The sequence below is a fragment of the Ornithodoros turicata genome, chromosome 10, assembly GCF_037126465.1.
Source record: "Ornithodoros turicata isolate Travis chromosome 10, ASM3712646v1, whole genome shotgun sequence".
NCBI classification, from domain to species: domain Eukaryota; kingdom Metazoa; phylum Arthropoda; class Arachnida; order Ixodida; family Argasidae; genus Ornithodoros; species Ornithodoros turicata.
The window spans coordinates 21,672,790-21,696,174 of NC_088210.1; the positions used below are offsets into that span (position 1 = coordinate 21,672,790).

Consider the following 23,385-nt stretch of genomic DNA (forward strand, 5'->3'; position numbering starts at 1 on the left):
CGCCTCCCGTTTTCAACAAATCAGGGCAGATAACGATATCATTCGAGATGATGGTTGGCTAGGAGCGTGCTATGAGGTGAACTTCATTTTTAAGAGTGTAGCCAACCATAATCTCGAGTGATATCGTTATCTGCCCTGGTTTGTTAAAAACGGGAGGCGTACGTCTTTTTTGTGACACTTATGCTGTTCATAATTGTCACAGAAAAGGCGTACGCCTCCGGTTTTCAACAAATCAGTGCAGATAACGATATCATTTGATATAATGGTTGGTTAGGAGCATGCTATGCGGTGAAGTTCATTTTTAAGAGTGTAGAGTGGCAAAAGCTGCGTAATATTGCTGGAGACGAGAGTGCTGTAGTATCAGGTAACACAGATCAATGATCGGACATCCTATCTGATGGCTAGTTGCCCAAAGAGCATTGAGTTGCACTTTTGTCGCTGCTCACTTCCGACTTCATTTCTCCCTGTTTTCATCGAGTTCGCAGCCTTTGTACTGCACCCCCTCCCCCCAACATCTGTGGTTAGTTTATTATTGTTAAGTGCATGTCGCGCTTATTCAAACATACGCATATCCTAAAAACGTTGTACAATGTACGTCTTTCCGATAGTTACGTAACGTTTTGGCGTTGCGGAGCATAGCGTGTTCGGCAGCGCAGAGCCAGAGAATCCGCAGGGCATCCTTCAGCGTCCTACGTCTTCTCCTCCAAATCCCGTCTCAACGCTGTCAAACGGACTCGATCACCAAGCGACGGCCGTCAACGTCGTTCACGATAGGTTCTTCAGTATTTTCAGAACTGTCAGGTAGTGCTGCAACCTACTAGTCAAGGTTAAACTCGTTAACACGATCAGCATCACGAAAGTTACCAAAGTAAATTAGTATCCACCCAAACCCCTCTCTTTCATTGCTTTTGTAGCGGGGCCCAGAACGTCCGTCTGTATTCCATGTCCGCAATTTTGGTACAAAGACAGACCGAGCTGCCAACGCGAACCCCAGTGTCTTAAAGATATCAATGGCCTGTGATTTACCCAGACACCCCCCCCCCCCCTCCCAACAGTCCCAAATTGTTTGGCGAAGAAACCCCTATAACTTCTTTATCTGTGCACTCCCTACAGGGGGGGGGGGGGGCTTGCTATTTCAGCTGTGATGACATGTCGGTAATGATACGTTGAGCTGTTATGACGTAGCTGTTTTTATGACCCCCATTTTTTTGCAACCCCCCTCCCTCCCCGTGCCCCCCGTGCTTGGGGGATTCTGAATAAACGATGGTCAGTGGCACTCCATGCAAAAACGACTCTCTCTCTCTGTACACTTTGCATTGCGCACATTCAGAAAGGCGCATATACCCTTTGGCCAGCACAAACGTTCTAGCTTGCATACCTAATTTCTTTTTTCTTTTTCTTTTATGTCGCTCACTCGAGCGATTTCCTCGTTAACTCGCCTGGCAACTAATGTAGCGTAGCCCTGCCATATTTCTCACCACGAGAGCGTGCGTATTCACCGCCTCTCAAAGCTGGCCATCGACGCCATTCACTTTGGCCGTCCACTCTCATCTCATACAAAGCAGGCAAGAGCGACCAGGCGAACCCGTCTTGATACATTACGCGGCAGCTGACTTATATAAAGCGGTCTTGCAGGGTGTGACCGCACGAAGAGCGCGCTGACCGGCGGCATCAGGTAAGGAAAGAGGAGTTGACAAGCGCCGATTATCTCGGGTCTGATTGGCGCCGATCCCCGACAGCGACGTCGCTGGGGCCGTTAGCGCTCAGACGACGCGCCGCCGCCGGTGTTCGCGAGCAGACTGTCGACATAGTGAAAGGGATACCGTCTCTCGTTGCCTTCCACATGTTGCCTTTTATTTCGCGCAAGAGTCGCATGCCTCGTGTTCACTGCAGGGTATATAGCAGGGCGTTTCCGAGGTCTTTCTGTTGCACTGTGCGAAATTCGGGTTTCCGCAGTTTGCATGGTAGCCACATTTCATCCTGCCCATTGTGCCTTGGGGTAGTGGGCCGCACCTCATGTCGCGAATTTCCCCATTCATCATCATTAATTTATCTGTTGTTGTTGTTGTTGTTGTTGGTAGGGCGAATGTTATGCTGAAGACTGGGAGGTGGTGCATTCGAATCCTATACGACCGGATGTGCTGTCTGAGGGTTTCCCTGGGTTTTCCGAAAACTTTCCGGACGAATGTCGGCACATTTCCCCCTGAAGTCGGCCCAGGACGCATTACTAACCCCCCATGTCCCCCACTCCTTCCTGCTGTCCATCTATACGCCGCTCATAGCCAAAGTTGCTGCGCGGCGCTAACACACGCACACACAGAAAGTAACAAAAAGTTGCAGATTCCGTGTGGAACCGGTCTTCCCCCCCCCCCCCTCTCTCTGCCCCTGAGATGAAAACCTTGCACAAACCCCTCGCAGGGTCAGCAGATTTTCTGATCGCAGACGTAGAACGTGTAATAATCGAAAAGGGAGCAGATGATGATGTATATACAGTGTCATTCCTCATCGCGCATATATTCTACACACGTTAAGATTCCCATCAATCGAATTTTACTGAAGGCGACCGGAAGTTGTTTTAATGACGATGTTAGCAACGCAGATCTGCGTATATAAATCAGTTTTAGCTGATTTGTGTATACAGAGAGACCCCGAAACAACGAGTGACTATGCCGTTACAGCACCTCCTATATACAGCATCCCTGATAAGTATCCCAATATTCGACGCGCGAGCTTGCCTTGAAAAGAAGTTTGCTGACGTGAAACTTTCATCAGCGCTGTCGCTTGATCTCTCCAGTTTACTTTCCTTATTGCTCCCCGCCAGTGATGTCAACCATCCGCTGAAGTTTTCCCCATTACAATATCGCCACTGTAGAAAACGACAACGCGCGTGCGCTAATGGTAAAATAACTTGAAACTACCCGAAGCGTGCCCAACCCAGTTTGTGCCGTTCGAGCAAGCGAGGCATGTCTGCTGCGCAAGCTGCACGTGACGAGGAGAGCTCCCTTTGTCGCATTTAGACGGTGCTTTTTTCGCGTGGCGAACGCCTCGCGGTGCGTGAAGGAAGGTACAAGAGACAAAACATGAGGCACGCATGAAGGGACGGAAGGCATCCCTGAAAGTGAATTTCGCTCTCTCCTCCGTCGGTGGATCACTGTTGGCGACGGAATTTCAAGCACGGGTTGCCAGGTTGCACAATGTGACGTATGCAGAGATTATTGTACGCCGTGGCCAATGGCCCAACTGGTCCTGTTTGGAATTCGACAAGGTTCTCAGTTTCCAGAACAGTGACTTCTGAATGTGTGCATGGTTCGAATTTGTTTGCATAATTTTATTTTTTTTTGAGGTGGGTGGGTTATTATTACGGTTGCGTCGTAACAGCTTTCTGTATCATTGCTGACATGTGTTTAAAGCTGAAATAAGAAAGGACCCCTTGTATGGGGGTGCATAGAAAGGCAAGAGTAGAGGTGATGTCGCCCAACATTTTTTTTTAGAAAAATGGGGGTTTATATAAATCACTGTTTATTACAACTTACAGTTAAGCCTGCGGAATAAAAAAAGTAAAAGAATGCGGGACGTTTATTTACTAAAATGCTGCCATTTTGCACGCTCAAAGGTGTGAAATAAATTACTGTGTAGGTACCCAACATTGTCGTTTTTCATCGAGTGTTGACATTACGGTTTTTTTTTATAGCTAATGGCTGAACAATTCAATCAATTTATTTCAAGACCAACTAACAAGTGTAACGTGTGGGACTGGGGTCAGCAGCACAGTGCTGGTAAGATTCCCAAGCCGCACTGTCAATAAAAAAAATCAAAAAGAAATCAACAAGAGTATTCCTAAATACACATACTATTCCAAACAATGTGGTAGGGTCCTGCGGCTACCACGGGAAAACTGCCCACGTCGTCATCACTTCTAAATCATATATTGTACGTTCTCGTTGTGGCAACAAGACATTAATAGTAGGCAAACAACAAAAACAAAACATGAATCACTTTTATTGTACTGAATTGACGGACATGAGACTTGACGTGCTGATAACATACCTACGTATACGGGTGCGAAAATGCCTCTCAGTTTTTAGATACAGGAAGCACATTTCAGAGTTTGACGCCACAGCATTGCAGTAGACGACCGCAAACCTGCGGGACCTGTGACACGTGTGCTTCCGCGTATCTTCATTTCCCTGGTGTCTGTGTGTGTGTGAATATATTTATATTTTTTGAAGAGTAGCAAGCCAAATATTGGCTGACCTCTCTCAACATTTAAAAAGAAGACCCCCATATATATAGGCGTTATTTGCTCGAAAACTCAAAAATACAAGATTATCAACACTTCCGTTGTTCCTGCGGCGCAATCTAAAATCTGAAGTACGAATGCGAGTGTTATTATTGATTACACTGTGCATTAGCGTAAACAACTACAGGCGAACCAGTAAAGTACTACAGGGTAGTAAGTTGAGCCTGATAAATAAATCGGACGAACGATGCAGAGTGTGTGAAAAAGGTTTGAGTAGAAACATCGAGGCGTTCAGCGAACTTTATCCTTGGCCTTTGAGCCGTCCTTGTGTCCCATTGCCTTGGCTGTGAATGATGCAATTGAATACCTTTCTCTTTGTTCGCAAGCCAGCTGGCGTCACCTTGCTCTCGTGAGTCTCCATACAACGCTCACTTCTTGTCGCCCTTGCTATGCGAGCTATTCCCAAGTAGTAGCACGATGACATGTGGCACATGCAGTCATCCCGAATGGCATCGTTCTCTCCTCTGTTTCGTTGAAAACGGGGGGGGGGGGCGTACTCCCTTTTGTGACACTTACGTAAAAGGGGCAAAGATTTCTTCTCGCTATAATTGTCAGAAAACGGCGTATACCCGGCACTTACCACGGTATCGTTCTGTCGGCCGCTGAAGTTAACTAGGATAGATGGTACTTCGAAAAGTGTCAAGTCGTCCTTTTTAACGTAAAAAATGAGCGAACCCGTAAAATACACGTCGGTCGATTACTTTTTCTTTGCAATTCCCCCCGTCTTTTTACCATTTGACGTTCCCCTTTTTTCCTTGCACGTCTGCCATCGAGAGCACGCAATTCGTGCCTGGGCGAAAGCGAATGAGCTCCCCAGATTCGTTCAGTACGAATATGCCATTTTCGTGTAGTGTCATTATGTGTGGCAGCGAACGGATGACATTCGGTGTGAATGTCATTCGCTGAAAGTGACATTCAATTTCCCGTGTGACGAGGCCATAAGATCCTTCAAAAAGAAATATGAGCAAGGGTTCGTTACGCGATCTCCTTCAGCTTCGAAATGGATCCTCAGACTCTCTCTCTCTCTCACAGGCAAGGAAGAAACGGACGGCGCAGTGCTCGCGCTCCCTCACCTTGTATGCTAATACGTCCCATCTGTGCTATACGAAGAGTAGTGCGAAGAAATTGCCTTTTCCTGTGCGAAATTCCTTCTCGTTACTGCTTCTATACGCAGGCAGTAACAGACCGTATATGTTGTCGTGGTTGGCACACGTATTGATCCACCGCCCGATCTTTATCATTCCTTTTTCGTCAGTTTATCCCTCTTTCGTGGTATTCACATCTTTAGTTGCCTCTTTATTTAATTTTTTTATGTTTTGAACTTTGTGCGAGCGCCTCGAAGTAACTGTGGCTATGAGCAGCGTATAGAACGTGTCCGGATGGAGAAAGTACAGCAGGAAGGAGTGCATGGGGTGGGGGTTTAATATATGCGTCCTGGGCCGCCTTCAGGGGGAACTGTGCGGACATTCGTCTGGAAAATCTGCTGGAAAACCCAGGGAAAACCTCAGACTGCACAGACGGTGCGGGGTTTCGAACCCGCGTCACCTCCCAGTCTCGGCGTCGAATGCGATCATCCTAACCACACTCTTTTTTAAGAAAAGGGTGTACGGTAACTCCTTTTTGGGGAGTACACCCTTGACACATATATCACTCCTTTTTGTCTTTCTTTTTTCTTCTTTTTATTTTTCCTTTTTTGTAAGCGGGAATAGCAAGTCGGCTGCTGGAGCCAGGCTAACCTTTCCCCTTTTTCGTGGCTTTTTTTTTGTTTTTTTGTTTTGCAATAAACCTATATCCCCCCCCTTTTTTTGGAGGGTACAATTACTCTCAGAAAGGCATCCTACTAACGACGCTGCTGCATGTTCTGTGGTTACCGGAAATCTTGAAACGCGGACGCTATATTGTAAACAAAATCTCTGAATCCCTGGATGATTGTAATGGTATCTCAAAGCGTTTGTGTGAAAACTATGACACTATTTATTAGCTAATTATGTTTTAAGCAATACAGCCGTAGATACTGAACGCGTGGTGACATACAGGGGTTTTCGTGTGAACTACAATTTCTATAACAATATGTCTCGAAGACCTGCGTGACTTGTTCGACTGCCGGTCCAGGAGGTCTATATAGCTAGCAGTAACTGGTAAAGGCGCGAAAGAAGTGGTGAAATACTATTTATTTAGCTATTTTCTCCAACATTTCTATATTCGGCCTCTTCACATTCCTTGTTTCCCGTTTCACCGCATCGGGTACATCTTGATGTGTATCTACATTCTGTCGAGAGATCACAGATACCGTCCTTTCACCATCTCTGACGTGTCTACCATGTCTCACCATTCTCTCATCATCCCTTTGTGAGAGGACAGCTCGGGTAGTTTTTAATTCGCCGACACGAAATATACCACCATAAATGAAACGGAAAAGATTCGCAACCGAATGGTCTTTTTTTTTCTTTATTCGTTGTTAACGCCGCGAAGCAACTATGGCTATACGCGGCGTATAAATGTGTACAGATGGAGAAAGGACAGCAGGAAGGAGTGGGTGACAGGGGGGGTTAGTATGCGTCCTGGGCCGACCTCAGGGGGAACTGAGCCGACATTCGCCTGGAAAGTCTTCGGAAAACCCACGGAAAACCTTAGACAGCACAGCCGGTGGTAAGATTCGAACCCACCACCTCCCAGTCCCGACCAACAATCGGGACGCCTTAAACCGCTCGGTCATGTCGCTAGTATACAACCGAAGGGTCTGTCAGTAATATACGTGGGAATTGGTGACGGTGAGACATTGTAACTGAAATTACGTTATCAATATCCCACGTGGTAATTCTCTCTTCTGTTAGAAGCGCGTCTGTTGTGCGCCTTTCTGTGGGTAATTAGCGATACAACCGGTTTTCGCGGGATACTGAGCGTTCAATTATACAGAGCGCTATACCCTCACACTTTCTACACTTCCAACGTAATCATTAGTCGGTGTTGTTAGCGATCCTCTCGGATATCAAATTAGAGGGACCTGGGCCCACAAATACTGCGCAGAATCCTCGGAGAACAGCAAAAATAATAGAAGAAAGGGTCAAAGAGAGAGAGATAGAGAGAGAGGGGGGAGAGAAAGTGAGACAAGGCGGCATGCTGCCGCCATAAACGCGTGAGCACCCATTGGCCATCGTGTTGTCAAGCATATTGAAAAAGAGGGAGCCTGAGAAGAGGGCGTCAACTGATGTTTCTTTAACAGCAAGTAAGTACATATATCTTCCGGATTAGACGTATCCTGGAATACATGCAACACCAACACCTTGAAGTCTGACAAACCGCTTTCACGAAAGTCCTGCTTCCTTCTTTCTGACTGACGGGTCCAAAGATGACGTTGCCCGAGAACCTGCTTGTCCCACATCAAAGCAGCGCCGAGAACCGACGTTAAATGAAAACGGAGCAAACAACGGCATCTAGAGTTTCGTTCCGCGCTTCGGCTTTCAGCGTTCTTCGTGGTCTTGGAACGGCAGTAGTTTTTTGTTACAGCAGTTTCAAACATTGTCCTGGCATCCGCGACGACGAACCTGGACGACGCCTTCGAGTTTAAAGAAGGCTCGCTCGATATGTCCTCCCCCTCCTTCGCTACATGAACGCGTAGAATGTCGGTGTCGTCTGCTTCAGCCAGTCGTCGCCTACGATTTCGAAGGCAAACGAGTCTGTGGCTAACCAGCGGCTCCCTATGTGGCTCGTTGACTAGGACCGCTGAAGGCATAGCTGAGCGGCGAGTTCTTTTCGAGTTTCTTAGCGAGTTCGGCGAGTTCTGGGTATTTTTCTGTCGTCTGCTACGAAATATCGTATGGTAGCGCCGCAGAATATTCCCCACGGTTAACAGTGTACGAAAATACATGACGTTGAACTCTCGCGCACACGTGACAGCAGAAAGCTATGACGTTTTTCGCGTCTTCCATTGGAGTATTTTGGGGAATGTCGCGCATATGAATACACGGATAGAGTCGGGATTTCGTCTGCATGGGATGTCCATAGCTACGGTCGTCTAAGAACAGTCGTGATTGGCGGACTCTTCATGATTACGTCATCAGACTTTGTTCTGCAATAGGTCGTGTTGCCCTGACCACGACCTACTAGATTATAACGGCCATGTCATAATCGGCAACCCCTATGAGGAGCCCGTCCGCTTGATCCGCTAGGGGCGCTAGTCATCGTCCCGCGAGATCTACATCATGATTGGACAATGGAAACTTGAATTTTGAACGCGCAGAAGCGGCCGTACGACTACCGTAGCAGACGACAGCAACAGCTCCTATAAAAACGCGTAGAATGATGATGATAACCAACTTTAGAAAGAAGCATCTCTCGTGGGACATCCACCGTTTGTACAAAAATACTAAGGAAAGCTGAACTACAAAGTATTGCAGAAATTGAGGAAGAACCGGGCCGATGGGTAGCACCACCTCTGGCTTCCAAATGCGGCGCTGTTAAGAGGCGCCTATATGACATGGTCGTTATAATCTAGCAGGTCGTGGCCCCGACACGTTGATTAGCGATCAAGCCTTGTTTAGTCTAGCCGACGTTGCCCTATAAAGCTATCAGTGGTTATCCGTGATGCCTTTAGGTGTTCGTAGTGCTTGGGCCTTTATATCGCAATAATATGCTGTGTTAAATTCCAGCTGTGTGGTCTTAACGACGGCTATATAAGGATGATTATTTTTGCGCAGACTGCCAGTTTGGGAACCAGACGTACGAGTTAGAAGAAAGATGGCGTCCGGACCTGGGGCCTCCTTTTGGCGTACTCTTCTGCGTCCGGTGCGAGTGCACTGCGGTGAGTTTATCGCACGTTCTTCATCAGTACAGGACACGTGAAGCTCACCTGTCACCTGTTGATGTTATGTTGGTCGATCAGACGGGCAGTTCATGTTGACGTATAGGCGTATTTAACAGCTTGTTGCTTGTAAACACAGCGCTACAAGTAACAAATGTGACAGCGAACAACACCTAATATTTTTAATTCGTTAGTAAAATTCAGGAAAAACGAGTCGGGGCGACGTCTTGCGGGGAATGATCTCCAAGTCGTCGAGCAACAGTGATATATATTCCCGACTGACTTGCCGCTTCTGATGGATACGTAGCCGACACATAGCCAACTTCTTTCGTTTTAGACCCATCAGTGCGTAGAAGACGCATACAATGTCGCAAACCCGCGGTTGGTGACCGCTTCGACATAGTGTTGCCCATCATTTTCAGTTTCTTTTTTTTTTTTTCTAAACAAAAAAGGAAAATAAAATAAACTAGGAGTGCATTTGGTACGAAAATTGTGACGTCGGACTACTGAGGGCACCGGCTATCGAATTGATTCCTTACTGCTTTAATGGGGTACCTTTAAGTGATCCAATATTTCACCTTTCTTTCTTTCTTTTTTTTTTCTGTTCAGAGTATATTCAATATACGTACTTATATATACATACATGCATATCTCCAAACAATAACTGTAAAACAGTAACAACAGTTTCATTCCTTTATGTTATTCCGTTTCCTCATGGACGTCATTCAGTGCCTTCGAGTGAAGAAAAGAAAGAGCAAAAGAAGTATAACCAGGAATGGGCTTCAGCTTTTGCAACACTGGGAACCCATTCGTAAAGCACAATCATTGTTTTATGTCTGACATATGGAGTGCTAGTTGTATCGAGGTGACCTGTTGTTCGTTGGACGCTTTCAAAGGAAAACGTTCGAGTTCCGGCCTCCCCTTAGCGGGCCCTTTTATGCAGTCCACGGGTGGTGACGCTATGTGATGAATCGCCTGGCCAGCCACGCCCTTTAACATGTGCAAGGTCAGGCATGATGGAAGAATATATACAATTTGACCACTTTGTTACTTTGCTGCACTGCAGCGCTGTGCGATGTGTGCATCGGCGATTTGATCCCGCTCTTCGATAACCACACAGTGTCACGCTTGCGATGCTGGACGAGAGGTCACGATTTCTTCTCCCCTATTGCTTACTAGCCGCTGTGCCTTTCACACCCATGGCGTGACCAGGATCTTTCTTCTCTTATACTACGCTCTGACGGAATAGTTTGCAGCTTTCGCGGATCAAGGGGTCGACTTTCTGATTCGTAAGAAATTTCTTTGTGGGTTTATGTGCAAATTGAAGCCACGAACATATACGGGATCTAATTAAAGGTTATCGTGACTGGATTTATATTTAAAAAATAGTAAAATTCTTACAAATTCGAAACTTAGTCACCATCGAGGTGTAGTCCCTTTCGGAGACTACACGCTTCGTCCAGCGCGGTTTCCACCGAAAAGTTTTTCGAAGTTTTTTTCTTCTTTTTATTGAAATAGCAAATACAGCTGTCTCGTCATATTCGTTTCCATGTTTCGAGCATCCTGAAATCTTTTTTTCTTCCAACTGTACTTTTATTTATATTTTTTCACAGTTCTCCAGTCGCCCTGCTGTGTGTGTGTGTTTTTCTTTTTTTTTCCTCTTCCCAAAAACAAATTCAGTTGAAGGGGCAAAAATTTGAGCACCTTTGGGATATTTAAATGAACGAAACAGCTCTTCGCTGTTTCCAAAGAAGGCCTCCGAAAACGTTTCGGACAGTGCTGGGGTAAGCGTGTGGTATTCGAAGGAGACTACTTCAATGGTGAATATGTTTAAAATTTGCACGTATTTCACTTTCTTTTTTTTTTTTTTTATCAATCCAGTCAGGACGCTTTTTGACCTGTACTTGTATTGCAACACTCAAACGAGGTTTTATGATTCGATTGAAACTGGAACTGTCTTGCCGAGTATAGTACATACCCCCCATCCCACGCACGCACGCACACGCTGAACTACTCTCAGAGTAGTTGATCCCCTTTGCCGCGATGAAATGTTCTTGCAAAAAAAAAAAAAAAAAATCGCCTCGCGAAATCTGGTCTATGAGTAAGCCACAGCCAACGTTGATCATGCTTGAGGGAAAGGGTGAGAGACACTGTGACTGGATCGCGCCTGCAGAATCTCAGCAGGCGGGATTCCATGACTCCGCGACAATTTCTAAGAATATTCCTCCGCGTGTAACATGCTTTAGGTGAAGCGTCACTTGTATCTGGCGCCATCACACTTTTTCCACTGGCGGCTTATAACGCCCTTGGTGGCCCAGGAGGGGCGTTCCAAAAGAACGAAACTTCTCGCCGACGGTGCAAATACAGCTAAACACCTCAAGGTGAATGGATGATTTAACTTAACCCTCGAGGTCATCCTTTCGACCACGTTCGGGAGGAAGCGCCGAACCTGAGTCAGCTTTTTCAGGATGCGACTCTCATGGCAAGACGTCATATCGATTTTCACTTCGTTATATTGCGAGAGTCATCTCGAACTCGCTTCGATTAGGCTTCGATATGCTACGTCATCGATACAATTTTGGGAGTTTGAATAGATGGGGAACCACTCGACGAAAACGATACGACAGGAGGCGCTGTCAAATCCAAGATCAGCAAGGTGATATGTCAGTGAGTTGAAAGAAGTAGAGCGCAATATACTGTTCAGAATATTTTATTTAACATAATTATCTAAGTACACAAGTAACTGCTCAGGATGCACTAGAACTCCCTATGTGTATCGGATATATCGCTCTATACGATAACGTGAGCATGTAAGATAAGCAGCGTGATGTCAACCACTTCAGAGGAATAAGACGATTTGCTTATCGTGGTTTCAGAACCGTTAACCTTAACAATTTCCGACCTATATTAATACTGGCTATTGCAAAAGAAAAAAGGAAGTAAAGAAAACAAAAAAGTCTATATCTTCCTGATAGTGACGTTTATGGTGAGGAGGATGCTGACTGTCCGCGTAGCGAGAGGGTGATAATATTCAGATCATATCCCTGACTTATCCTCGTGAACTGCGTTCGAAAAAAGAAAAAAGAAAAGGCTCCCGCAATGTGGTGAGGTCAGCCTCGCAGTTCAGTAAGAGCAACATTCACGCGACATCTGGTATGTGCCTTGCAGCATTAAGATCAAGAATGATAATCGGAAATCACTGGGAAAAGGGTCAGGAGTTGAGCCTGTCACAGAAACTCGATTAGTACGTTTGGTTTCTTATCTATAGTTGTATATCTGCAAATGTTTAGGGCGTGCCCTTAAGCAAGCAAGCCACGTTAAAAAGTCTAAAAGGAAAAAAAAAAAACATGTGGCGAGTTAAGACAGGTTTTGTTACATAAACTTAACCCGTTTACCACAGAAAGCGTGGTGTGCACATACCGCTATATTAGTACATGGTGTCCGACAAACAACGACAGCCTGTCTTGTCTGAGCCTCGTCTTGTCTACTTCTTCGTGTGTTATCGTTCCCTCAAGCTCAAGGTATGCCTTCGTCGAACCTTCGCAAGCTCGCTTGCCTGATCACCCTTATTTCAACGACAGTGGGTCGGAGCAGACTTCGATGTGGGTAGCTCACTTTCCTTTTTTTTTTTTTTGTGAATATCTGATGTCAGATGACGATAACGACGATATTTCGAGCTAAACATCCGAGAATGCAGTCTCACCAAAAAAAGCAGTCCCGCTATAAGACTTTTAGAGTGACTTGTCATCGAGAGATCCGCTTCTCGCAAACTGATTATTCTACCAACACCGATATGTATTGCGTGATATGATCTATGATAGGTATCGCAAACGATAAAGATGAAAAAGAAAATACTGGTAAGCGATTGATTTAGACAGCTCGTATCACGTTACTACGCAACTCTTCACGCGATTCTGTCCAATCGCGTTGTGTTATCGTAACCGAGCCTTGTAGTGAAGTCGTCTTTCTGCAGACAGAGTGAAGACATTATACATACCGAGAGGATCTTTGCACCATCGCTGTTTTTTTTTTTTAATTTATCATTATTATTTTCTTTTTTGTTGTTGTTGTTAGCAGTATTTTACACTATTCAGGTTGTGAAAGGTGCCTGAATCCTGTCACCGGCTGTGCTGTCTAAAGTTTTCCCTGGGTTTTCCGAACTCTTTCCAGACGACTGTCGGCACACTTCCCCATGAAGTCGGCCCAGGACGCATACTAACCCCCACTGTCCCCCACTCCTTCCTGCTGTCCTCTCTCCATCTGTCCACGTCTGTACGCCGCTTATAGCCACAGTTACTTCGCGGCGCTAACACGTAATTAAAAAAAAAAAGGTGCCACTAATGTACCCTCCCCCTCTCATTTCCTTCTTTCCTTTCCCGTTCCGTCGTGAACCGTGAGTGACTTTTTCGGGTTCTTTTTTTTTTTCTTCTTCTTCTTCTTCTTTTTCGTATGCACGACAACGGGGCTCTTGTTAGCGTGTGACACATACAGCGAAGGAAATAGCGGCAAAAAGTGTCAAGGTGTAATGTCGTGTATTTCCGGCCGGGCCCTGTAATCCCCATCAGTGAGAGATTTATCCACTGCGAAGGTCCCACCAGTGGCGGGAATTGCCTTTGATCTTTTCTCCTGCCTCCCTCCTCCCCTCATTCCCCCTTCGCGAGTGATGGCTGTCACGTGACCTTACCAGAGTGACCCTTTTCGTTTCAGGTTTTTTTTTTTTTTTTTTGCGTTGTTGTTGTCGCCATGCCTTCTATATTTTTCGCGTCCCGCAGTGTGCTATCTGCGGGGATGGTGTCGGCTCGCTGGAGTGATCTTCTTTGTTATGTAAATGAGTATTGAACACAAGGGGGCGCGGGCGGTGCGAGATAGGAAAATCGGAAGATATTCCTTTCTTGTCACGTGATCCCCCAGGGGCCATCCGACGGGGACAGGGAGCGAAATTTATTTTATGATATTCCAAGATCTGCAGAATGTCCCTCTTTTTTGCAGTTAACTTTTCCTTTCTTTCTTTTGTTTGCGTTCTTCCGTTCTGGAGGGGGGGGGGGGGGGGTTGACGCTTTGCGCGGCCCATATACATCCACCTTTCATTTTTTCCCTCCTTCGTTGTTGGAGAGTAATATATTTCCTGAGAATTTGGATTCAAAAAGAGAGAAAAATGTTCTTTTATCTCACTTTAAATACGTAGGGGGGGGGGGGGAGGAAAGAGCAGGAGGTAATCATCGATTCAGCCCTGGGGATTGCCTGCCCGTCAGTTGTGTGCTGCCAGCCGCGATGGTCCCCATATGCATACGAATTCCGAGGGAATTCTTTTCCCATCTCGAGTAAAGTCGAAGGAAACAGGACAAGGTAGACCTCAGTGAACCCAGGGCGAAAAAAAAAAAAAAAATGGAAAGACGACGACCAAACTCGAAGCGATTGCATCAAAATAAACCGCTTCTCTGCTAGCACGACATGTGGGAATGTCCCAGCGAAGAATTAGAATGTTTTTCCCCCCGTTCGCAGCGAAGGGGGAATACACTGTTCGCGGCCATCTATCCTGATTCCCCCCCCCCCCCCACACACACACACCCTCTAACGTTCCCCATATGTTTGGCATCACCCCTTCTCGTTCTTTCCTGTGCACCCCCTACAGGGTTGTCTTTCTCGTATCAGCTTGAAACGTATGTCGGCAATGATACATCAAGCTGTAACTACGTAACTCTAACAAGGACCGCCAACCCATTTTTGCAACCCGGGGGGGGGGGGGGGACAAACCATGAATGAAAGATGAAAGTCACTGAAAAGGTTAGCCAGCTGTAGGATTCGAACCCACATTTTCTGGATTACCGGTCCAGGGCTCTACCAATTGAGCTAAGCTAACACTCCTTCTCATAGCGACTTCCAGGGTGCGTCATCTGAAGGGACAAACCAGCCGCTCGAGGCCTTGTATGTATTTGTCCCTTCTATGTTGTTCCAGCCTCAGAGTATCACTTCTTTCATTTTAAACCATGAGTGTTCTTATCATCCGCCCGGAACAAAGAGAACTTCCGAGACATTCGGTTTTCGTAGCGTCTTTCCTCCAAACTTTGTCCCCAAAGTTATTTGCGGTAATCAAGTTGGAAGCCTACTTCTTCCAAACGAAGCGCGGCTTACGGCACATATTTTATTCGCTATCCAATCCAATCCAATCCTCGAGCGAGCGGCGGCGTGAAAACTTTCTCCTTCTGTACCGCACAACTCGAAGCTATTGTTCCCCGTGCACACAAAGCACCGTCGCGTCGGCCCCTATATAACTTCCTGGCTCTTTTCTTCGCACCTCATTTCCCCGATCGCTAGCGACAGTCTTGCTCTGCGTCACCTCAACACTTCGCTCGAAACGGATCCATTCCGTGTTTCATAGTACGGTGTATACTGGTTCGCGGTCGGGAACAAGCTTGGCGGTGCATGGATCGTCCATTTACATCTGAATGGCGGCAGCAGTCCAAGAAGACTGTCTCCCTCCTCCTCCTCCTACTGAAAGGACCGCTTTTTTCTATTCTTAATCCACCCTTATGAATGGAACTTCCTTATTACGTATTCGGTTCCCCTTCTCTGATGTCTTTCCTACTAGAGCCTAGTAGGAGGTGTTGGCCGAAAAGTTTGTTTCGAGGTATGCGTGCCCCCTCCTCCCTCCACTCCCTCCATCTCCTATCTCGTATGTGCGCGGACCGCTTTAAATGACCTCAAGTGGAAGATTTCAAATTCAGATGTGTGGGCTTCGTATAGGGTAAATGTCATCTGTGGCGCCAGCCGTCGGAGCGTCTCGCAGCGGTTGCGTTCGCGGGAGTGCTTGTGGTGCGGAAGCTTTCTGCGGGCGGGGGGGACGGCCGTTTTGCAGTGCTGGGGGTTTCGGGCAATGATAGATTTCAAGCCTCACTCGTAATCTTGCAGTGCGCTTTCTGGAACTTCGGCAATTGTTGGACTGCAGTTTTGTTCGAGTTATTTCTAAAATCACTTCCTAAGATCATCAGATTCCTAAGTTGAGGACAGATTACGGACGCCAGTCGCTAACCTATAGCCTTCCACATATACTAAACAGGTTTTCCGCACTGAATTTGCACGTTAATGATGTGTCATTGTCCTTCCTAAGGACACTAAGCATACGTGGTGCATTGTGTAGCTGATTATGCTGATTTGTTTCCAATGTGCAGTGCATGAATTTCGGGTATATGTTCCTTTATATGTTTTTCTACGGCTAGATTTTGATATAACTATCAATGATGAGTGATAAAGGGTCGTGCCCTAGTCTTTTTGGCCACCCTGTGATGTACAGGTTTTTTACAAATGTTCCAATAAATGAAATGAAATGAAAATGAAAATCGCATCTTGTATTAGTACGTTCTTATTTCACATCACGAGGAAATGAGAGAAGAATTCCTGCCGAAGGAATCGACCCTTATACAGCAGTCTATAGTGGGTAAATACAACAAGTGCACGAGATGACTATGAACTGGGAAATTTGCGAGTTAAGTGGGTAAATACAAGGAGAAACAAGGAAATACATCACAAGGAGAACGTGACAATGCGAAAAACAAGTGGTCAGTCGGTGTTCTACCAGCGTCTTTTTATACGTGCGAATTGTTGCGAATGATTATGACACATAGCTATGGTAGACTGTACATATTTTTAGCAGTTTGACATACTTCTAACGATAGTCTGCACGTAGAACATTTACGTTGTTATTGTGTTATAAAAGCAAAGTGTAATCTGGGCAGTTACTTATGTAATTAGATTTATTTATTTATTTATACCCCCAGGCCCAAGCACTACAGAGGGGAGTGGTTATATGAAATTAGCAATACACAGTTGAAAATTGGTTGGATTAATACATATGGCTGAAGACGGAAGGTGGTTCCAGTCCAAACTTGTTCGGTGTACAAAAGGGTTAGATAATAAATCGGTCTTGCAGAGCGGTATTCCCACCTTATGTTGATGATCAATACGCGATGAGATAAACCAGTGTGCAGTGAGCAAATGTTCTTTTAGTATTGTGTTGTGAAAATAAATGTGAGGTGAAAAAGAGTGAGGCGCCTCCGTTTCCGACGTAGTGATAGAGGTTCAAATGATAATGAAGCCTTCATAGCTGTAACACTCGCTGTTCTGTTGTAGTTAGATAAGATAAAACGAGCCGCGCGGTTTTGAATGCTCTCAAGTTGAAGGATTAATGTGGAGTGAGTTGGGTCCCAGACAGATTATGCATATTTAAGTTTGGGACGAACTAGAGTCTTATACAGTGTTAACTTTAGATCTACAGGAGCCATGGAAAAATTTCTTCTAAAATATCCGAGGGTGCGGTTGGCGTGGTTAGTGACATATTCAATGTGGGATTTCCAAGAAAGGTCAGTCGTTAGTAACATTCCTAAATATTTGTATGTGGTTACGGACTGGAGCTGGATATGGTTATTGCTGTATAGCAATGGCTGACATCTTGCTGCCGTCTAGACACGTGCATATGTTTGCATTTATGGAGGTTAAGCTCCATGTCCCATTGAGTACACCAGGCAAATATTTGTGCTCGATCAGTCTGTAGGTTATTTTTGTCAGAGCTGTTAGTGATTTCGCGGTAGATGACGCAATCATCTGCGAATAGACGGACGGATGAGGAGGCACAGCTAGGCAGGTCATTGGTGTATATTAAATAAAGAAGTGGTCCAAGAACAGAGCCTTGAGGAACCCCGAATGTTACTGGGAGGCTCCGGGAGTCCGAATCCTTAACAGTTACGTACTGTGTTCGATCAGTAAGGAAAGATATTAGCCAAGATAAAACTTCGTGATCGACATTAAGGCTACGCAGTTTATTAAGAAGAAGAGAGTGAGGTACTTTATCAAAGGCATCATAGATAATTATGTTAATAAAATATTCTGAACAGCAATGATTAAACCGTTCAGTATGTTCAAGGTGCTTGGACAACAACAAACTTCGGCAACCCCGCACACCAAGTTGCCATTTTTTTAATTGTTTGAGTTTCTACGAAACTGTTTTTTATTTATTTCTTTTTATTAATTTTTTTATTATCATGCATTGGAGAAACGTGGCATTTTGAAATTCGCATGAGGTGCCGACCGGCTTCTCCAGTTGGCGGGAGAGCAGGGTTACATTGGCGTCGCACACGTGTAGTTTCTTCGCCTTTTCCCCCCAACATTGACGCACCGATCACATTCCTAAATGGCGACAGCGCAAAGCAAATGCATTTGTATGACATCTACAAGCTCACTCGCGCAGTGTCGGCAGCTCTCGTCATTTTATTTCTGTCGCTTACCCGAGACGCAGGTGTCGAGGCTTTTGTTTGACCATTATACGCCGCCATATGTTGCATATCGACCATGCTAACGATGTCGCAAGCGGGCGTTAACCGTCCGCACGCGGCACGTATATGCTCTGTGTGAACGGGTTGAAGCTGCCGCAACAACACTCGTATCTGAACTGTGTTTGCAGTGTGAGAAATGAAACTAGGGTGGGCTCCCACCGTTCAAGAGGTTCGCAAGATTTTCGGCGTAGAACTTACTGTGATGACTACCGATCGAGTTCATGTAACTGATGAAGTGGAGCTCAATTAGTAACAGTATCAACTAATTTATTTGCGTTGGTTAAAGTGCTTTAATCCTACGATAAAAATTCGGGAAAACGCAAATTATGCGTTAAACAAACGAGAGTAAGTTGTTTTGACTGACTGCGATTTGGGGTACACTCTAAGGAAAAGAGGAGTGAAATAGGGAGTAATTGCAGCTTCTAGTCCCCAATATCGCAATTACTCCCCATTTTAGTTCCCTAACCTTGAAATTTGCTCCTCAGGACTCTAGTCACTGAACTTCGCAGATGGTCTCCTGAATACAATATAGTCTACATAAATATGAGCTCTTCGTGAACCTGATGGAACAAGGCTATATAACTTAGCTAAACTAGCAGGTTTCCACCCACACAGAGGAAACAAATAGTTAGAGGTTGTTTCTTGCGAAATTGTGCCTTATATGCATGTCGCAAGATTTTATATCACTCGACATATCATGATTGACGGTTTAATTCAAAGCATTTTCATTCATGCACATCCATTATGTGCCTGGGATTCTTAGAATAGAGCGTGGAATGCAGACCCCACTCTGTGACATTCTTTTACTCCGGTGCATTTACTCCTTAAAAGGAACTAGTTTTTGTGGCAATGCATTTAGTCCCCAAAAGGCCTAAATTACTCCTTCTTTTCTTTTTTTTTTTCAGAGTGTAAGCCTGACGTGCACTCTAGTTTGTTTGTGTTGATTGTAACTTTCACTCGTTTGCATGCCGTGCGTATTGCAAAGAAAGCAGTAATTTTACTCCCTTTTGGGGACTACTTACATTGTCGCAACCATTAGTCCTCTTCGGGAAAAGATGCGCGGAACGTTATGCAGAAATTTAGGAACTATTTGCAGTGCTGGGGAGTAAATCTCACGGTCAGTGGACCATAAATAGGAGTAAATGCAATCTGATGTGACTATAGAAGCTGTAATTTCTTCCCGAATCTGCTCAGTTCTTCTTAGAGTGTGTGGAACACGTATTTGCTGGAGAGGTTGTTGTTCACGTTGATATGAACGCTGTAACACGGTTCCCACTGGTCCTTGAAAACCTTGCATACCCTGGAACTTGAAAATGCTATTTTCAAGGCCTGGAAACCCTCGGTATTGCCTCTTTTTCTTGGTCTCGTGGAGCTGGTAGTGCAAAGTCAGTGTCAGTGTCAGAACTATAGTTTTGAAACCACACTGAGTCAGCGCTCTTTGCAATAGGCCGGAATCAGCAGCAAGAAATTGACAGCACCCCCGTTATATTATTTTTTTTTCTGTCCTATGACATCCGGGAGTCATAAGTCACGCATATGACCTTATCACTACTGTGCAATCCCTATGTATTCTTTCACGTGGTGCCTGTACCTTATAAATATTTTTGTGAAATATTGAGACACTAGACATAAACTCTGTCTTACGTGGCAGACGAAATGACGGCTGAACCTGAAAGACCTTCCAATTTCTGTTCCAAAATTCAGTGGAAACCATGTATAAGAAGCTTAGCAAAGTAAACATGACCGCTTTCTCTCAGACATTGTGTCACTCGTAGAAGTGGAATGTGGGCACAGTTCCCCCAGAAGTCGGCCCAGGACGCATATTAACCGCCCCCACTCCTTCCTGCTGTCCTCTCTCCATCTGTCCCAGTCTGTACGCCGCTCATAGCCACAGTTGCTTCGCGGCGTAACACAGAATTTAAAATTCAGAATTTATTTTCCGAAAGCACTGCTGTGGCGGAAGTACAACTTTCCAGCGCTTTTCTCCTTTATTTCTTTTTGTCATTCCAGGCAACATTGTGTGTGTGTGTTGTTCACTGCCTCCCACCTTCCACGTTGATTACACCCAGAGGAAAACAGTGGAGGCGGCAAAAAATAATATTGACAGGCGTTAACGCTTATCTCCCTTATCAGCGCCCCGGAACAAAAAGTTTAGCCCGCACAGGGTCGGCTCCTCTTTGTGAAAACTCGCTCCCAAACAAACGCTCCCTTCTTCCTTTCATCCAATCCAGGGGCTTCACTTTGGCGCTTAATTAAATTTACGTGGAGCAGCTGCGTATAGGGAATGTCAAACGAAGATTTTCCTGCCACAAAATACGTACAAAGTGCAGAGGAAGAACCGCCGTTGACACCCAATCCCCCTCGCGGCAAACGCCAGGACTACACAATCTCTGGGATGCGGAAGAGGTAGCGTCGTCGTCATGGCAACCGGAGTCGCCCTCTTCCGCCCCTCACTTTTCGTATAGCCTGAAGGAAGGATGTCCTTCTGTGGTGAAGCACCCCCTTTTTATAACCGCAAGACGCACCTCGCTTCGGGTAAGGGAGAAAGAGAGAGAGAGAGAGAAAAAAAAGTATCGAGGCATAAACGCTAGCAAAAATTCGTGAGGAAGTTCGCGGGTACGTTGCAATTTGCGTGCTCTTTCGTTCTAGTTATTGTTGTTGTTGTTTCTTTTTTGTGGCGTCTGCTGTTTTGGCTAAACGAATATAAGTGGGAGAGCATGTTGTTATTCTCTCTGTGTTCGCGGAAAATTCATGGGGAACTGCACGAAGATGGCGATACAAATGGGGGACGACAACGAACGGAATCTGCGTGGCATGATGGCCAGAATTGTCAGAGCTGGTTATAAGCTTCTTTTATTTATTTTATTTTTTTATTACTCCTCGCCTCGGGATATTTATCGTCTGCCGTGCCACTTTTGGAAGTGGTGCAAATATTTTCGGAACCCGGTGATGCGTGCGGTTACTGTGTACTCCAGCAAGAGTTAAAATGATCATGTCGACACTCGAGAGTCGAGACGCTGCTGACAGGATGGAGATTGTTTTAAACTCCGAGTTTAATAAAAATAAATAAAGCACGAACAGACGTGGGCTTTGAGGGTTCGCTTTGAAAATATGTTTACTACGTTACCGCACTTTATACTGTCATACACTCCAAAAGCACAACTTCACCGCAAAACATGCTCTGAGCCAACCGTTATCCTGAATGACGCTTATTTATTGAAAACGGGAGGCGTACGCTTTTTTTTGTGGCACTTATGCGGTACGTTAATAGATACAAAAAGGCGAGCACCCAGCGACAAGAGAAGGGACGTATGCCGATTTTGTGATACTTACAAATACTTGCGATACTTAGAAGTGCTTACAGTACTTGCGTACACGTTAAGCCTTACAGGACAGACGAACGCCTTCCGTTTTCGCCAATAACAAGACAGAACGATATCACTGAGCGCTGATTGACCGTGAGCGTGCTATGCGATGGATTTCGCTTTTGTCGGCACAGTTCCCTTAGAAGTTGGCCCAGGTCGTCAGTCGTGACGTTGCCCACTTCTGCGTGGCCAACAACGACGAGCCGATCCTGCCATCCGTTTTCTTCTTTGGGCATGCGTACTCTTTTGAGAGTAATCAATAAATAATATAGTACAAGTGTAGTGAACAGTGTTATACCCATATTAAATTATTATATCATTAATATATTATATTATTATTTTTACTCTGAGCAAGATAATAAATACCAAAAGGTAACTTTTACACCCCAAGGGAAAAAAAGGATCAATTTTAGTCATTTTAGAAACTATAGATGGATTGCCGCAACTTGTACAAAATGTATACCAGCACGGCCTGCTCTCCATAAAGCAGGTCGTGACGTATCCGATGCTTAGAGACTATTTACCGCGATGGGGAGTAAATTTGAGAGACGCGGGACTACATTGTGGAGTAACTGCTATGTATAGGAGACTACAAGTAGTTGCACGGTGTCAAGTAACTGTTCTGAGGCTGGAACACACAGACAGACAAACATAACACAAACCTAAGTGCCTTACAACATGAACAGTAGAAATATTTGTTGCATTTCTTCTTCCATATTTCTACTGCGCAAGTTGCAATTGCTTCGTAGTTTACACCTTCTTCTTCTTCTTTCTTTTTTTTTTCCTTATAGCGTAGCACTTTCCCATCTTAACTTTACCATTTATGTATATACCGCATAATAAACTGCTTTTATTCCCATATTTTCCTTGCAATATATAGCACACACACGCGCGCGCGCGCACTGAACGCGCGGTAATATGGACGGCGTCGCAGTTTGTTTGACGTTTGTTTGTTTTGGCTCTTCTGTAGGTGCATCGCAAGAAGCGTATAGTGGCCCGCGTACGATGCGAGAACATCAAGAACGATTGCCCGAAGCCCAGCTGCGAAGAGCCAGTGCTCTTGCCCGAGCGGTGCTGCAAGACGTGTCCCGGAGAAGGTAAACACACTTCTCAGTAATGGTTATTGTTGCAGATGCTCTTTGTCCCAAGCATGCTTGAGCTGGGGCCGGATGGAACAGTAAATGGAAGTAGGTTTCGTCTGCGAAAGATTTTATCGCTGACTCCCCAATGGGGAAGCCGTGCTCCCTTCGAAACTATAATTAGCAACAGACTAATTAACGAAGTTTCAGTAAGACAACTTTTTATTTAACGTGCCCTTTTTTGTCCACCTCCATCATTTTAAGAAAAATTAAGCGGAGCTCTCTCGATTGGTGATGTCCCCGAAGTTTTGGTCGTATAATTTACTTTGGTCACGTTTAATTTGATGAATAAAAACTTAACAGATAAGTAAATTTAATTACTCATCTTTAATAACTAGATTAACTAAGTTTATTTAATGTTATTAATGCGTTTTATTTTACTAAGTAACAATTAATTGAGATCAAAATTAAATTTATTACATTAATTTAATTGATTTATCCTCGCACCAAACCG

At 45.1% G+C, this 23,385-nt stretch overlaps 1 protein-coding gene across 1 annotated transcript in view; it reads left to right on the forward strand.

The window, feature by feature from the left end:
• Positions 1 to 23,385, forward strand: part of LOC135371013 (dorsal-ventral patterning protein Sog-like) — a 129,364-nt gene that overhangs the window by 48,662 nt on the left and 57,317 nt on the right. Inside the window, exons 2-3 of the mRNA XM_064604983.1 lie at positions 8,998 to 9,101; positions 22,763 to 22,889. Of these exons, the coding sequence (XP_064461053.1) occupies positions 8,998 to 9,101; positions 22,763 to 22,889 (231 nt within the window). The remainder of the gene's footprint in view (positions 1 to 8,997; positions 9,102 to 22,762; positions 22,890 to 23,385) is intronic.